This window comes from Amaranthus tricolor, chromosome 2, assembly GCF_026212465.1.
Source record: "Amaranthus tricolor cultivar Red isolate AtriRed21 chromosome 2, ASM2621246v1, whole genome shotgun sequence".
Lineage (NCBI taxonomy): Eukaryota > Viridiplantae > Streptophyta > Magnoliopsida > Caryophyllales > Amaranthaceae > Amaranthus > Amaranthus tricolor.
In genome coordinates, this window is record NC_080048.1 from 3,412,288 (window position 1) to 3,429,632 (window position 17,345).

The following is a 17,345-nucleotide window of genomic DNA, read 5'->3' on the forward strand; positions in this document are numbered from 1 at the left end:
AGTTTTCCATCTTGTTTCGTAAAAATTAAATAGGCTTTTTGTTGGAATTAAAATTAATTTAGTTTTAGTTTAGTTTTACTTGGGAGAGATCTAAGAGGTTTGGAAATTTCCAAACTATAATAGATTTAATTAATTATTTTCTTAATAAATACTAGTGTGGGAAATAAATTTTACTAAATTTCAAATTAAGAATCTTTTTATTTTTCAGCACCAATTAGGCAAATTATTCTAAACAAGTACTATTAGATAAGATTTAATATTAATATTAGAGTGATTAAAGTATGTTTAAAAATGTGATATAATAAGGAAAAATTACTAGAAAGTATTTTTAAAAATAGAATTGTTTTTTAATTTCATATTTGTGGGTATTTTAATATTCCAAAGTTTGTGTAATTACATTAGTATGAGAAGAATAAGAAAAAACAATTTATTTCCAAAGTTTTTAGGATTTAAGTTCTTTCAAGTTTTCAAAATCATAGCAAAAGTAAGTGAGAATGTAATATACTCAAATTCTTTTGTTTTTGAATTTTTTATAAATAAAGTGATATTTTTAAGAAAAATTGAAATGACCTAAAATAAAAATAAAAATGAGAATATTAAATAGAAATGACAGGAGTACTTTTCCTAATTAACTTGAATGTTTTGAGGTTTAGTTGGTGTTTTTGATGAACAGGGGCTAATGATCATCTGTCTAAGATCTGATTTCTGTGATTTTGGTTTGGAAGTGATTGAAGATGTTAAGAATTGGGCATTACAATTTGATGTACATACTAATGTTAACAAGTAGAATTATATTGAAGCACTGCTATTTCATGATCCTATGATGTAAATATTCAAATAAAACTTGGAAAATTATTTTAGAAACATGTAAACATATACAAGATCAATGATACTTTAATTTTAATTTCAACAAAAAAACATTTTGATTTTAGTTTACATATTTTTTTCAAAAGTAATTAGCTACTCCTTGTCCCCTTTTATTTTTTTTCTTTGTGTTTTTACATTATAATATTGGTTATTTACAAGATTTCTTGTGTTGGGAAAACTTTCTTTGTCCTTTATTAAAGTTCTTACAAGTGTGAATTAATAAGAATATAATTTTAAATAATAAATATATTAATTTATTGAATAATAGTTTGATGGAAAAAAGTAAAGATTATTAACATAAAAATAGTATTAAAGAAAGTGATAAAATATTAGATCATAATTAATAAGAAAATATTTTTATAAAATTAATGAAAAATATGTGAAAATCATCAGAAATATAAAAAATGTTTTAATAAAGTTATTAGTAAGTAAAATAATACTTTTTCAGTTCCTTTTTATTTGTCCATTTTTTTCACGCGCCTAAAATTATAAATTAAAACTCTTTATATCAAGACGAATCTAACAAGATTCCACATAAATATTTTTTGTCTTGAATATATAGTTCAAAATTACATTTTATAATAAAGATGAATAATTTTATAATGTAATAAAAATATTAAAGTAAACCATAAGAAATATTAAAATATTATAATAAAGATGAATAATTTTATAATGTAATAGAAATATTTTTTATTAGAACAATAAGTGAAATATCCTGAATGGCAATTGAGAGATTCTTTAAAAACGGGTGGAGTATATTGTATAACAACTGAGTACAGTACAGTATATATATATTGTTTTCGAAACTTTCACACCAAACGATTTTAATTATGGTTTATCAAATGTATGCCACAAAAGGCATATGTCAAGACTCGAGTGATTAATTGCATCAATTAAATAACCTTATTTAAAAAGATCTCTTAAAAATTTATTCTATTTATTTGAGTTTGCACCTTAAAATGAAACTCAGTTAATATAAAGTAAAAGATGGCAAGTTGATTTTTCAAAACCAAATCAAATCAAATTTATTTTAGTTTTTGATTTTTTAATCCAAATCAAACTTGCAACCTAAATCGAATAAAACCAAATTAATTTGATTAGATTTTTTCAATCCAATCCAAAATAAATTTCCAATTAAAAAACACATGTAATTGCAATTGAATTAGACACCAAAATTGTAACAATAACTCTCTTGAGATACTAAATCTTTTCTGAGAAACGACTCTCAATGCCCAACTAACAAAATTGATGAATTATCTTTTAAACATCACTATGGTGGGGATTAAGGGTATACCAAGTAGGAATTTATGGCATACCAATTAGGGATTTAGGGCATATCAAAAGGTTTTGAAGGTATATCAAATATGAATTAGAGATATACCAATATGTGTTTGGGTTGTCAAATAGGTGTTTGAGTTATATTAAGTAGGTATTTAAAGTATGTTAAGTAGGTGTTTGAAGTATGTTAAATAGGGGTTATGAGGTATTAGATATACCAAGTAGGTGTTTGAGGTTTACAAGAAACATACAATCAAAAACACTACTTGACAACTTCAATATGCTAAAAACACCTACTCGACATACTTTGAATTCCTACTCGACGCATTTTAAATACCTACATGATGTATCCAAAAACCCTACCAATTAAGCATACTACATTTTGCTTTTTTAAAAAATATATAATAAACTGCCCCATTCACAACACTTTGTGGAATCTAAACCCAAAAGAATATAAATTATAGTAGCATAAAGAGTATGAAATGAAACTTGAATTATTGAATTAAGGCTTTTGTTTGTTGTAGAAACACTTAAGTTTTTTTTTTTGTTAATAATGAAAATTAAAGTCTTTTTTTTATACTCGTAGAATTGCTCAATTCACTCAACAAGTAGTTTAGTTTAATGTAAAAAGTACATTCTTATTTTAATTTAAAATTTCAACTTTCGGTTATTAATATGCTCAAGCCTAATCCAAAAGTTAAAATATTTCTGGGTTTTGAAAAATCAATTTATAAAAAAGTCGAAATCATATCTCTTATTCAGTTTGGATTCATTTAATTTACGATCTTTATCTAAATGACCTTCATTCATACTTGTAGAAACGACAAATTCCTCTTTCACCTTGTCTTTAGCAAAACTTTAGAATATGAAAAAGTTGTTGAGAATAATCCAACGTTATATGTATCCGTTGTGACTAATCTAATATTCGAAATAGTGAGTTGAACCTCCACAACCCCACCTCCTGAACCACCATAACTCTATTCTTTCCTCCTACACCAGGTAATAAGCATGTTGCGAACAAGTCCTTTAAAATAAAAAATAATCAATAAATGATATTATTCTTAGTGAATAAATTTAAATTATATTCCCTCAATTTACATATGTTATTCTCAAATAGAATTTACGAGTTTTAGTGTCGAACTTTGATTACGGGTTCTCATCAATCCATATGAAAAAACATATTCACGTGAGATCTTGATAGATTCGTCTCAATATATAATTTTTAAATATTAAATTTTTAGAATTTTTAAAAACTCATAATTAAAACAACTTTGACTTTTAAATTTGCGTTGAAATCTGAATAAAAAATAAATTGGAAGAACAAATAAAACAAAACGGAGGAAATATTAATTTGGACAATTTTTCCCTAGATTATAAAGTCCATGTACTAGTTCATGATATTTTTGTGTTGATAGTCTTTTGGACAAATATTTGTCACAACATCGAGGACCTTCTTGCCTACTCCAACTTATCTTCCCAGCAAACATGAATTTCAACTCTAACTTGTAATCTCAATCCACCATTTTCATTCTCAATCCTTAACAATGCTATCCCTAAAACCACCTTCTTCCACTTCCTCCCTTTCTCCTTCTTCCAACCCATTTCTCTTCAAACCCCTCTTTAAACCCTACTTTCCTCAAAAACCATATTTTCCAACCATCAAATCAATCCTTCAATACAATCGAAAACCCCAATTTTCCGGCACTTCTCCACGAGTTGTCGTCATTACTTCCGGTAAAGGAGGCGTCGGAAAAACTACCACCACTGCAAATATCGGCATTTCACTTGCCCGCCATGGATTTTCCGTAGTTGCAATTGACGCTGATGTGGGTCTTCGGAATCTGGATCTGCTTCTGGGTCTTGAAAATCGTGTCAATTATACAGCTCTTGAAGTTCTTAATGGCGATTGTAGACTTGATCAAGCATTAGTTAGGGATAAACGATGGTCACACTTTGAGCTTCTTTGTATTTCTAAACCTAGGTCTAAATTACCATTAGGGTTTGGGGGAAAAGCCCTAATTTGGCTTGTTGATGCATTAAAACATAGAGATGAAGGTTGTCCTGATTTCATTTTGATTGATTGTCCTGCTGGAATTGATGCTGGGTTTATTACTGCTATCACACCTGCAAATGAGGCGATTTTGGTTACCACACCGGATATTACGGCATTGAGGGATGCTGATAGGGTTATTGGATTGCTGGAATGTGATGGAATTAAGGATATCAAGATGATGGTTAATAGGGTTAGGACTGATATGATTAAAGGGGAGGATATGATGTCGGTTTTGGATGTTCAAGAAATGCTAGGCTTGGCACTTTTAGGGGTTATTCCGGATGATTCAGAGGTTATTCGTAGCACGAATCGTGGGTATCCTTTGGTTTTGAATCGGCCTCCTACATTGGCCGGGTTAGCATTCGAGCAAGCTGCTTGGAGGCTTGTAGAACAGGATAGTATGACCGCGGTTATGGTTGAAGAACAGCCTAAGAAACGTGGGTTCTTTTCGTTATTTGGTGGATGACCTGAGTCCTGAACAATGTAGTTATAAATGAGGATACTTTGAGAGCAAGTTGGGATTTTGTGTACAGATGCTAGGTATGGATTCTTTGATCAAAAGTCAATATGGTTTTGATTTTGCAATCTTTTGTTTTAATGGAAGTAGTTAGATTTTTGAAAAAATTTGCACCTCTGGTTACTTTTGTTTAATGGAATGTTCTGTTACTTGTGTATTGCTATATGGTTAAGTTTCTTGATCCATTAGTAGGCCTTGATTGACATATTTGTTTTTGCTTGTTGCCATATATCCATGCTGTTTAATTAGATTAATTTCGGTATTATCTATGATGAATTTTCAATGGCCCTAGAAAGACATAAGCTTGTAAGATTTGTTCTTCTCTCCATTTACGCGTGAATGTTAGGGATGATGATTGTCGAGGAATCCCTTGTTTGAAATAATGTAGTTGGCATATAATTTTTCACATTTAGCCTGTCATACAAGTAGTCTACTAGTCTAGCCACGGCCTGCTTGTTGTGTTACAAATCTATGTAATTAGCAACTATGACGCATGACACATGATTCGTTAATCTCCCCGCAAATCATGACTCGAAAAAAGTGAATCATGGTTGGTTTTAGGCTTTTTTCAACAATTTTGAACGAATTCCGAATTCAAAAGGCATATTAGCCGGCAAATTATGTTACACTGCTGTATGGCATGGTTAAAGGTTTTATGTAGTGGATAATATTGTGGAATGTATGATTGTTTTTATACGTGATGTTACTTGGAGTGAGACCAATTTTAGAGCTCGAACATTATAGATATCCAGGACGTGGATGTCTTTTAGTTGATGATGTGGCTTCTCTACATACACAACACGAGGCTTATAGCTTGTACTTCATTTGGAGAAGCCGAAGGTCTGATCGGCCTTATCCTTCATAATGCGCATGTTACAAATATATTTGTAACTTGTAAGACATCTATTTCTTTCTGCACTAAATCTGAGTATATAGACAATATTTCTTTGGCTCTCTTTTAGGTTGCTAGGCGTGATTAGATTAGTAATAATGAGTATGGTATGAGCTATATGAAGGATGTTTTGTAAGGGATTTTTTTTTTACTAAATCTGAGAATAAGATAATAGTTCTTTGGTACTTGTTTAGGTTGCTATGCGAGATTTGGTCAATATACAAGAACAAAAAATTGGAGTGGTGTTTGTTTTTTGCCTTAAATTCAATTGTGGATGATGAGAATGGCTTTCTTCTTATCTTGCTCTCCAAACCTTCATATCTCCGTGCATGTTTTTATGATGGGATAGATTGATAGATTTAGCGTTTTCTGTGACCTTTTTTATGGTTGAATACCAGCCTAAGAAGCATGGTTTCTTTTCGTTGTTTGAAGGATGAAGCAAATTTGGACAATTTAGTTATAATCGAGGATACTTTTGAAGAACTTGGGATTGTGCTCAGATGTTAGGTATGGGATTATTTGGTGATTGAACAACTATATAATACTATGAATTTAACGATCCAAGAAGATACATGTCGAGGTTTATTATATTTTCGATTTATGCTTGAATGTGAGATGAGGAAACCTGAGTGGAACAATGTAGGTAGCAAACTGTTTAGCCAGTGCCTGCTTGACGTGTCCAGATTTTTCACTTAATTTGTGGATTTTGGCACAATTGAAGGATAGAATGTTCGAAAATGCTTTGATTGTTTTTCTTCATCTTAAGTTACTGGGACTGAGGCTAATTTTGCACCCACTGCACGTTCAAATTAACTTCAGGTTGCGTACATCCGATTCTCATCCCAAGCAGCCCTACCTAAGTGAGAGCCATTGATTGACATCGGAATAATGAAATGTTATAGGATCCCTTTATCAACTATTCGTAAATACCTAAAACGAGTTTGTTATAGGTCATTTTATTAACCATTTATTTTAGTCAGTTGTTAACAGTGGTGGAATTAGGAAAAAGAGAGCAAATAAAACCATCAAATGCGAGATGGATCTCGTACACAATATCAAGAATATCATCTTGAAAGCCATTCATATTAGCATATACATTCTCTTTGTTAATAATTTTTGTTGTAGACCATTGAAGGTCTAGAATAGTTGTAGTTGCTGTAGTTTCATATACTATACACAATGCTCTCTTCCACAAAAACACGCAAGCCGTTACATTGTAGTCTTAGTTCCGATCCTAAGAGTACTATTACTCATTTCGCGGGTCTTTTGGACTTCCATTGCTTAATAGCCTCAAGTAGGGTGGTGTTTGGCATAATGAACTTGTGAGGAAGTGTTTGATTCGTTGTAGGCGATGTGTCGTTTTCTGTTAGCCACTGCTCTATTGCCTTGCGATCGTATGTGTATCCATCAGCTGCTACATATGGGTCTTCCATGATATCCTGTTATACAATGGGATTTTATGAGATCTTGGGTTGTGTCTCTTTAACAATTTTAGCTGGAGCCATTTTGAGCTATTAGAAAGCATCAAAGCAATATGAAACTTGCAAATGCGATGTTAGGAAACATAAGATTGATAACAACAATACTCTATTGCTCTAATGCTAGTAACTAGACTTATGTCATACGTATATAACCTTATCTTTATGATAACATTATGGATTTGTTTGGCAATTGACTGCAGTTGTTGGTTGGTTTGACCAGCTAAGATTATTGGCTGGTTAGTCAACTTAGGTGGAGTTTAATTGTCATATGTATAGAATGCATTATGGCAATGGTTGGTAAAAGATATTTGTTGGTTATTTATTAGAGAAAAAGTGAATAAAAAGGCTAAAAGCCAGTACAAAAAGCGACTCGTTTTAACCCTTTGGTTTTGATAATAGCCAACTTTCCAGTTGGCTTCAAAGCCATTTACCAAGTACTTTTTTAACTGATTGAATTGTCGAGGGTGGAGGGGTGATAGGTTTACCTTACGAATGGGGCAGATGAAGTGTGCCGGTGTTGCTGATTGAGCGTTTGAGGCTGATTCCCGGGCACTATCAGCCACTTCTTTCAATCTCTCTAGGAAAGGAAGAACTTTCTCCCTCAGATCAGGCCTATCTCTACCCCTAAGCTCAGCACATTGTAGTCCTAACATAGCCAATTCAAGTGTTTCCTTATTTGGCCATTCGCCAGCTTCCGGGTCCAAGACTTCCAACAAAGTACCTTCATCTATAGCATCCTCAATCAAATAGGCTATCCCAACAGCAGGTTTTGCTGTTAATATTTGTAAGATCACTACTCCTAAGGCATAAATATCCGACTTAGTTGAAACTCTTCCAGTCCTTTGATACTCCGGATCAATATAGCAAAGTGTACCAACCGGACTAGTTTCCTTGTATATTGTTTTCAAAGACAGATTAGTGGGCTCTACATTGATCATTGTTCCGAGACCAGCATCTCCAATCTTGCTAACTAAGTTATGATCGAGCAAGATGTTAGCTGGTTTTAGATCTCGGTGTATAATAGGTCTTGGTTTCGTGCTGTGTAGAAAAGCAAGCGCGCCTGCCACCTCACAACAAATTCTGAACCTGTCGTACCATGGTAGAGGAGGTTTATCATTCTTCCGGAACAATCTATCATCAAGGCTTCCATGGTCCATGTACTCGTATACAAGGCAACTCTCTTCTGGAACAGCACCAAGCAGCAGCAGCAAGTGTGGGTGACGAATTGTGCTCAAAATTTCGAGCTGTTAAAACACCCATCATAAAAACAGATCAGATAGTAGTTTATAGCACCATTTTTAACCATTTTTTTTGGGTATCATATGGATCACAATTGGAAAAACACACTACTACATCACTCTCTTTAAGTCTGCTACATTATATGTAAAAACTCAAACTTCGATTGAAATTATGTAGCAGATTCAAAAAGACAAAAAAATATCTGTTTATAAAATTCTAAAATCTATTGTACCTCTTGAACGAATTGCTTGTTCGTGACACTGTCTTTGGAATGGAGGACTTTAACCGCGACAGTCGTGTGATGTAACTTGCACTTGTAAACTGTCCCGAATGCACCTACGCCTATCTTAAACTCTTCTGATAACGATGAGGTAGCCGCAAGGATCTCTTCCCAAGTGAACTTCTGGTAATGAACTGCAGGACTTGCAAACAACTCTGTAAGTTTTTTCCTATTGTCTTCCGCTTCTTGAGCAGCTTTAATGTCTGCTTTGTCGGTGTGATTGTTTCTTTCGGGTTTTTCCCATGAATTTTTGGCTTCACTTTGTGTCTCGGATTTGCTTCTCTCGCCAATTTCTATCTCTTTACCCCTTCCCTCTTTAAGTTTTAGTGCTTCTTCCAATCGCTCCTTGCTTATTTCATTTAGCTGATCAAGTGGAAAGAGGAACTACAAAGGTGAAATAACATAAGCAGGACATGAAAATATATATCGCACTTTCTTGATATTTTATGATAAGGAACTAAATCTAAACTGATTACAATTTGAAACAAATATTAGCCAAAAATCCATGTAAGCAACTTCTTATACTGTTTGGTAAATAATTGTTGGTTGAAGTTGTTACTTAGTTTCACCATCTCGAAGTATAGGCTGACAAGCTAGTTTACACCAATTGCTATGAAGATGTTTGGCAAAAAATAGTTGTTGAGTGTTGGTTGATTATTAGAGAAAAAGTGTATCAAAAAGAGCCTTTTTGTTTAAGCGTAAAAGCTAGATTTTCAATTCTGAAAAAAAATAGATTTTCAGCTGGAAAATTACCAGATTCTTCTTTATGACGAGTTGAGACACAACGTATAAGTATTTAAAACTACATGTTGTTCAACAAGAGCTTACCTTTTCATCAATCGCAGCATTCTGAGTCAGCTCGTACATCTTTTCTATATGCTTTAGTTCCATCCTTAGCTTTTCTAGTTCAGATGTCTGCATATACCAGATAATGTAAGTCTGTCAAAGAACCATATAAGAAAAAAAGTCTAATTGATCACGTTTATGGCATTATAGGATGTTGTAATACCTGATTGGTAGAAACACCTATTTCTGAAGCAGTTGGAACGCCTAAAAAGGAAACAGAGGGAGAAGCTGTTTTCGAGAATGAAGGGGGAATTCCAACATATGAACCACCTGGTGGAGTTCCTGCACCAGAGAATGCAGGTGGAGTGCCAATAAATGAACCTGTTGGGGGAGTTCCTATAGGAGAACTTGCAGGAGGAGTGGCCTTATACAATCTTGTTGGCGGAGTTCCTACAGGTGAAACTGCAGGAGGAGTGGCCATATAAGAACTTGTTGGCGGAGTTCCAACAAGATTAATTCCACCTGTAGTAGGTGGAGTACTCAGATAAGATCTTGGAGGCGGAGTGCCTATAGGGGACGGGGCATCAGATTGATTTCCGGCAAAGGAACCTTCAGGAGTAGTTCGATCAGAAACCCATGATCCAGAGTCGCTGCTAGAACTATGACTCCGAGCACTGGCATTGCCAAAATTGAAGTTTGTATCTTTGAACGCGTAATGTTTAAGTTCTATCGTCTCCCTTGCTAATACTTTAGCTCCATTGCTGGGCTTTTGGTTTGGTTTGGGTTGTGTTGGTTGAGTAGAGGCGTTGGAGGAATTGGAACCAACGGCAAAGCCTCCATGATCTGTCGAAACAAGACACAATTAGATTTTCTTACCAGGGTCTAGGTATGGGAAGATTTTTTATACGTATATAGCTAGTTAAAATACTCACATCTTGGTGATGAAGGTATGTTTTTTAAAAGACGACCTGTTGAATAACAAACGATCAAAGAAACAGCATATAAGATCACAATTGAATACACATTTTAAGTGACTAATTAGTTCGTTTCATAATCAAATAATCGAATCATACAAAAGACTGTTTTTTCCAACTTATTCAAATTATCAACTGATATCTACACTTCTTTCAAAAGTCATTGTACAACATTCAAAGTGGGTCAAAATGACTAGCTTTTTTTTCTTCATTAAGGCCTTGCTCTCTTTTTGCATTGTGTCTTTTTTAAGGCAAATTCACATGACACCTAAAGTTTACATAAGTTGACAAGCTTCGAAGCTTGTGGGAAGTTGGTCCTCAACTCTTGATGCAGTTTGTGCTAGTTATAAAAGGTTGACTCCCAATATTTCAAATAAATATATAGATAGCCCAAATAAATGGATATTTGAAAAGGAATTCATGTGCATGACAGGTGAAACTGGTTTATTAGTTCATGTAGTTGACTCTAATCTTTTGGAATTAAGATTTTGATTTACCTTTGACTTTTGTCTTTTTAGTCGGTGAAACAACTAAAAAAATTGTGTGGTAATTGACTTTTTAAACCAACTTAAAAACACTACAAGCTAAAACCAAAATCTAACAATTGACTTTTACCAAGCATCTTCTTAACAACTAATTTAACATATAGGAATACTGTTGGAAAAAACCTCATCTACTACGGTTTTAGGGTCTTATATGTTGCAATTTAGGCCCCTAGCACTTGTAATAACAGTAAATTAGTTTATTTGCTGCTCTGGTTTATAACCTAGCATAAAAGGCATTATATAAAGCGATTCGTTGAGAACCGCATCATATAATGTTGCACTATATGCTGCTGTTCATATAGTTTCTTTTTTTAAAATAGTGAACAACTCGACCAACAATCATTTGCAAAACAAACCAAAAATAGTGAACATGTTTCAATGGAATGTGCAAACTGACCCACCTATAGTAAGTGAAGACGAGCTAGAAGAACTATCAGTCGATGTGCTTGACAAATTACTCGATTCATCCATGGTGATTACATTCGGTTCTGAATCCGCAGGACGTACTTGCTGAAGTTTTCCATCAGCAACAACATAAACTGAACAAAAACTTGGTGCATTTTCTGAGATCACTTGTGATAAATCCTCTCCTCTGACCAGCTGTGATAAATTTTTCCTGCAGAAAATATTTTAAGTAAGCATATTTATCATTAAATAAATTGTAAAATAATTAAAATAATGTCTTGTTTGTTTAGTACATTGAAAATATGCCTGTATTTGAAACCCCAATAACAAGATGTCTTATTGCTTGTTTAGCTGTCTCTAATGACAATGCCATTGCTACATCATCTGATTCAAGTAGTACAATATCTGCTTTTATCTGCACTTTTCAAGAGGTTTGTAAATGATTAGGATAATAAAAAGTTTGAATCACGTGAAGTTGCAGATATGTTTGCTTATAAGGATAGATTCGAAATAATCATTTGGTTATCTCTAATAAGGGTACTATTTTTGTATATTTGATGTTAGTAGACTCGTTCAACCATAAGGTTGAACTGATGGTTGAAGCATAAATATGTTTACTCTTTCATAGTATGAGAGTCTTTTGGGCTAGAATTCTTATGCAACACATATTTTACTTAAAATGAGGGATGAGTGAAACTTGAATTCGTGACCCATGTGTCACTTTCCTCTGATACCATATCAATGTCTCAATAAATCAGATAAATCATAAGTTTAAACTAATGATTAATACACTAATCACTCAAAACACTACCTAAATTGAAACTACTAAATGAACTATTCTAAAATAATCCATTGTATACAATACCAAAGGATAATAAATATTTGGCTCCATCAAAAATTATATTTTTTAACATAATGAAGAAATTATACCTTTTGTGCCTTCAAATTTTTCTGGTATGGAAGAAGCTTCTTCTGTTTCTTCCATTCAGTTTCTTTTCTATAACCAGCTACCACATCCTCTCTAACTTGTGCTACTGGTAGCCAAGTTCCCACTGAAAACAATCGATACAAAAACTTCAACTTAGTAGTCAGATTTTTCTAGATTTTTGTCTATCTATTTTTAAGACATTAAGAGTCCGTTTGATTTTTGGTACTAAATGACAGTAATGAATATGATTTTTGGTTTAAATTTGCATAAAATATACCGTCATATTTTCATAGTAGTGAAACTTTAATCATAATTAACTTTTAAAAATTTTTCATTATCACTTAATACTACTTATTAAATGTTGAATTTTGTACAAGAAATGAGATGTTTACGGTAGAAGAAACATATCATTAAACTTTGTCAATTTTTTTTAACTAATATTACACTAACGGCCCCTTTGATAGGTGATAATAAATGGTGGTAATGGGAATGAAAAATTAGTGTAATTTTGGTTGAAAAATCTCTTGGCTACCTTGATGGCTATACTTGTCCAACGTCAATCAACTCATTTTCTTCATAAAATTCATTCCAATGCATTACCATTGGGAGAGGTGGTATTAGGTGGTAATGAAAATTTGTAAAAAAAAATTTTTTGTGATCAAAGTTTCGTTTCATTATCATGGAATGATATGAAACTTTTGATGAAAACTTACACTATAAATCATTCACATTACCACCATTTAGTACCACTAACCATACGGGCCGTAAATATCCATTTATTACCGACTATCAAACAGACCATGAAATCCTTTCCATGTTTGGAAATGTGTTAAAATGTTGTGAATTAAGAGATTTGCTACTCACTTGGTGTAGGCACAACAGTTATTTTGGGGTACACATGTAAGAGTTTAAAGGTGACATTGCCTTCTGGAAGGAATTTATCCAATGCCCACTTGAGAATATACTTGCTTTTACGGCTTCCAGTAATCGCCACTCCAACAAGAAGTTGACCATCATCACCGGCTTTCCTCTCCGCCATTGTTTGACACTGAACAATTATTGACTCTGTGCATTGAACAAATTTTATTTTTTGGCTGAAGTTTCCAAATGTTTATTTGAATTAATTTTTTTTATTATAAGATAAGTCGAGAAAATGAGAAAGTTAAGTGAAAATCAAACTCAAGATTTGCTTAGAGAAGTGATATTTTCTATAACACTGACAATACCAAATTCTCTCTTAGAGAAAATTTAACTATAAGAGACAATCCTGACTCGAGCTTGTTTACACCATAATCTAAATCATTTAATTAAAAACTCTAATAATATTAAATTGCAAAAAATGTCAATTAAACAACCGTCCTGAATTCTTGTCTATCAAGCACCACAATGCCAATCACAATAAACACTCATCTACAAGTTTTGATGATTCATTCTAATACTCAAAAGTTGCAATTAAACAAAAATAAAAAAGCTAGGAACTTTTTTGATTGATTTTTGATTGTTTGATTTATTTTTATTTTTATAAATAAAGCAACACTAAATAAGTAATTCATACCCGCATCTATATAATAGTTAACTACTTAAACAACTAACAAAAAACTCAATGCTATCAACTGGTTAAACATTTCAATTATCAGCCAACAAATAACAATATCTATTGCCAATGATGAACATTGATGACCAATGCAAATAACTGCATGAACATTGATGAATGTTACAAAGTGTATCCTTTTGAGTTTGCAACATTTTAGATAAAAACCAAAATATCTCTTACAAATCACACGAGTTTGATCAATATTGCAAGTGTAAAAAAACAAGGAGAATGTAAAACAACTTGAATTGAAATAAAGAAGAGACAATCAAATGAAGCAAAGAGTAGTGAAACATACCAATTTCTTGAGTTATTGTAAAACTTTAGGTGTCCTTTCTGCACAATTTAAAGCTGTCTTATGTTCTCTAAAAACTATTCAAGGATACATAATTAGATGATGATAATTGGTAATACAACAACAGCAAAACTCATGCCATTGAATGGGAAAAACAAAGGGACCCACCTATGCACGTCTTCATGTTATAGTTTAGTTGGTACAATTTTACTAATCATGGAGGATTCAAAGAAGCATCATTTCTTGATTCAAGAACTTTTCATCACATTTATTTAATAATTTGATCAAGTTTTTATGTTTTATTGTGTTTGTTAATTTATTTTTTTTAAATTCTCGTATATGTAAATTAAATGATCAAAGTTATATGGACGGTGAAGATATAGTTTGACAAGATTTGCCGCCTTTATATTATTAAAGGGCTAATTAAAGACTCATTAGAGCAACATAATGTTGAATTGTTGATGATTGATGATTAAATGTCAAATTTATTTTTTAGTATTATTTATCAATCACTTTTAGTTTGTATTTTATTTTTAAATTATAGATTAAAACATAGTTAAATTTGATTTTAACTTGTTTGACCATTCGTGACAATGTAAGTTTAAATAATATTAACTTTTTATAACATTTAACCAAACAAAATTTAGGATATTTAATATTAAAATAATGCACCGAAAAGTGCGCAAAATAAAATAGAAAATTTGATTAGAATAGGAGGGATTAATAATATATAATATACTTTATTCGTCTCTGATATTTTTCACTACTTTTTATTTAAGTTTATCTTATTGATTTTGTACCATTTTGTTTTTTGAAATGGTTAATATCTCGCTCTTTTTTAATTCTATCCATAAATTTATATTTTTTTTCCATCTTAACAACATATTTCTATCATCTACTTCTACTTTTTTTTATTTTATTTTTTAATCTAATTTTTTTTTTCTATTAATTTTTAGCTAAAAGTAATGACTGTTATATGAGAGTGACATACAAATGAGTACACTATAAATAAAAACATACTTTTTCATGGTTATAAGATGTAAAGAAAAATAGTAGTAAAATAGTACATAGCAGTCCAGCAGATTGAAACAGATCGATAAATTTAGTAAAATAAAATGCAAAATAGTCAAAGATATCAAAATTTATAGATTGTATTAGCAAACTTATTGTCAAATTAATTGAAGTATTTATTTATCAATTTAATTCCTGAATTAGTCTATCCCAACTTCTTTTCGTCCCAGAAAACAAGTCATAAAATCCATACGTGGACATAATTAATTTCATTACATATAAGTGGTTTTTGTTTTTTTTTAAGGGGTAGGCTAATGAAGCGAGATGACTGAATGAGAACGATAATTGGGTGAGAATCAATTTCCGGATCTTATTTAAGATTGGTGGTATTTATTGTGAGATAAAACCCGATTCACCATTTTATTATAGATGAGTTCTTATTATAGGTCGCTTATAGTTATTTTTTTTAATACAAAAGCTTTGACTTCCCTAGTAAAATGTCCTCATAGAATTTAATCAAAGAGAAAAAGGAAGATTTTAAACAAAAATGGTAATAAATGTTGAGAAAAAATAAATTGTGTGGATGAAATTTAAAAAGAGTTAAAGTGTATGGATGAGATTAAAAGAAAGTGGTGGATCATTGTCCAAAAATAAAAATAATGCAAATTAAGTAGGATGAATCAAAATGAAAAATACTTCAAATTCGATGGGACTGAAAAAGCATGCAATAAAAAATGTACTCCTTTGTTGTATTTATTTTCCATTAGTTTTGAATTACAATGTCTTGAGTTTTATTTAATTCTAATTTCTAATGATACAAAAAAGACTAAATGAGTGAGAAATAATACTTGGTAACTCCAACAAAGCAAGATGTTATTCTTAAAGTTAATATGTAGGAGTAATTGCATGCACGTCCATGAGGTTCCAAGATCTTCATAGAATTAAACTCCATGTTTTGAAGTTTTCAATCTTCAGCAACCTTAACTTACGGACTGATTGCTAATGTCATCACTTCTTGATTATTGTCTCTTTGGATTCTATTTTATATTTTCATTTTTTATTTTATACACTTTTAATTCTTATTTCTGGCTAAAAGAATCTTTTCATCCATATTATTTTTCGGACTTAATTATCATCAGTTACTCTAATTTTAATATTTTTTTAATGCTTATGTCTCTCGTTTTTTAACAAACTTTATTTTAATATTTTTATGAGTAATATTTATGGTCATTACATTTTTCACTAACTTTTTTTTAATATTTTAATGTTTGTAAGCTTAATATTTTTTTACTAACTTTATTTAAATATATATTTTAATGCTTATAATTTTTGTTTTTTCATTAAATTTATTATTTATTAAAATAATATATTTACCATCTAAAAAATTCAATTTTTCATAATCTATGTGAATATTCAAAATCAAAATATCAAATAGGAACAAAGTCTCTCATTTGACTTCGATTTTAAAAAAAGATTTTACTACTCTGTTTACTACTAATATACAACTATGAAAATTCATTTAATTATCATCTATATATATTCTCCTCCATCATCTATACTATTAATTATCATATCTCACAAAAATACTATTAATTATCATTTACTTTTGTTAATCACAATTTTTTATGTTACTATTTTTGGTTTTTTTTAAACCATTCTTCTACAAGTTTTCAAATTAGTTGCACATATTCTTATATTTCTTCCGTTCCATATTAGTTGCAACATTAGAAAATATGATACTATTCATTTATCATTTTTAATTTGTGATCAATTTTTAATTTATAAGTTAAAACATAGTCAAATGAAATCTTGTTTGATTCGTCTTATTGCAAAGATTATTAATATCAAAATTTTATAATATTTTATTATACATAATTAGAGATATTAAGGATTAAATTAGTATATTGGATTGCGTGAAACTCACCTTATATATAAATTAAAGATATTAACTAATATTAATTATTAATATATGAATTTCGTGAGAAAATTAATCGCACAGAAATACCTTAATTTGTAAATAAAGTACGAACATAATCAAACACAGGCCAAGTCTGCACAAAAATCAAAAGGCTTATTTCATTCAAGCCCAAACCCCAATAAAATGAACCGTAGGCTCACGGGTCAGCCCAAAAAAACCGGGACGAACAGGTTCAATGTTTAATTTGAGCCTCAGGTCGGGCTCAGTATCACTAAATAGATTTAT

General features: G+C 31.2%; 2 protein-coding genes across 6 annotated transcripts; one reads left to right on the top strand and one right to left on the bottom strand.

The window, feature by feature from the left end:
- Window positions 1–3,542: 3,542 nt before the first annotated feature.
- LOC130805912 (septum site-determining protein minD homolog, chloroplastic) lies at window positions 3,543–11,539 on the top strand. Of its 5 annotated transcripts, none has more exons than XR_009040237.1 (2): window positions 3,543–4,738; window positions 9,604–9,740. XR_009040237.1 is itself a non-coding variant. In XM_057670749.1 (1 exon), exon 1 carries the CDS (start codon window positions 3,690–3,692, stop codon window positions 4,662–4,664), a length of 975 nt encoding a protein of 324 aa, XP_057526732.1. In that variant the 5' UTR covers window positions 3,556–3,689; the 3' UTR covers window positions 4,665–4,900. The 5 variants fall into 5 exon arrangements, 1 of the variants encoding a protein (XP_057526732.1); XR_009040239.1 differs by lacking the exon at window positions 9,604–9,740 and adding an exon at window positions 11,413–11,539 and having other exon boundaries at window positions 3,556–4,738; XR_009040238.1 differs by lacking the exon at window positions 9,604–9,740 and adding an exon at window positions 8,135–8,286 and having other exon boundaries at window positions 3,556–4,738.
- Window positions 6,715–13,305, bottom strand: LOC130805913 (U-box domain-containing protein 35-like). Its single transcript, XM_057670750.1, has 10 exons — window positions 13,110–13,305; window positions 12,248–12,369; window positions 11,611–11,732; window positions 11,314–11,528; window positions 10,326–10,361; window positions 9,617–10,236; window positions 9,436–9,522; window positions 8,560–8,991; window positions 7,574–8,332; window positions 6,715–7,046 (listed from the first exon to the last, which is right to left on the bottom strand). The coding sequence occupies exons 1-10, from the start codon at window positions 13,282–13,284 to the stop codon at window positions 6,858–6,860; spliced, it is 2,757 nt and encodes a 918-aa protein (XP_057526733.1). The 5' UTR covers window positions 13,285–13,305; the 3' UTR covers window positions 6,715–6,857.
- Window positions 13,306–17,345: the final 4,040 nt, after the last annotated feature.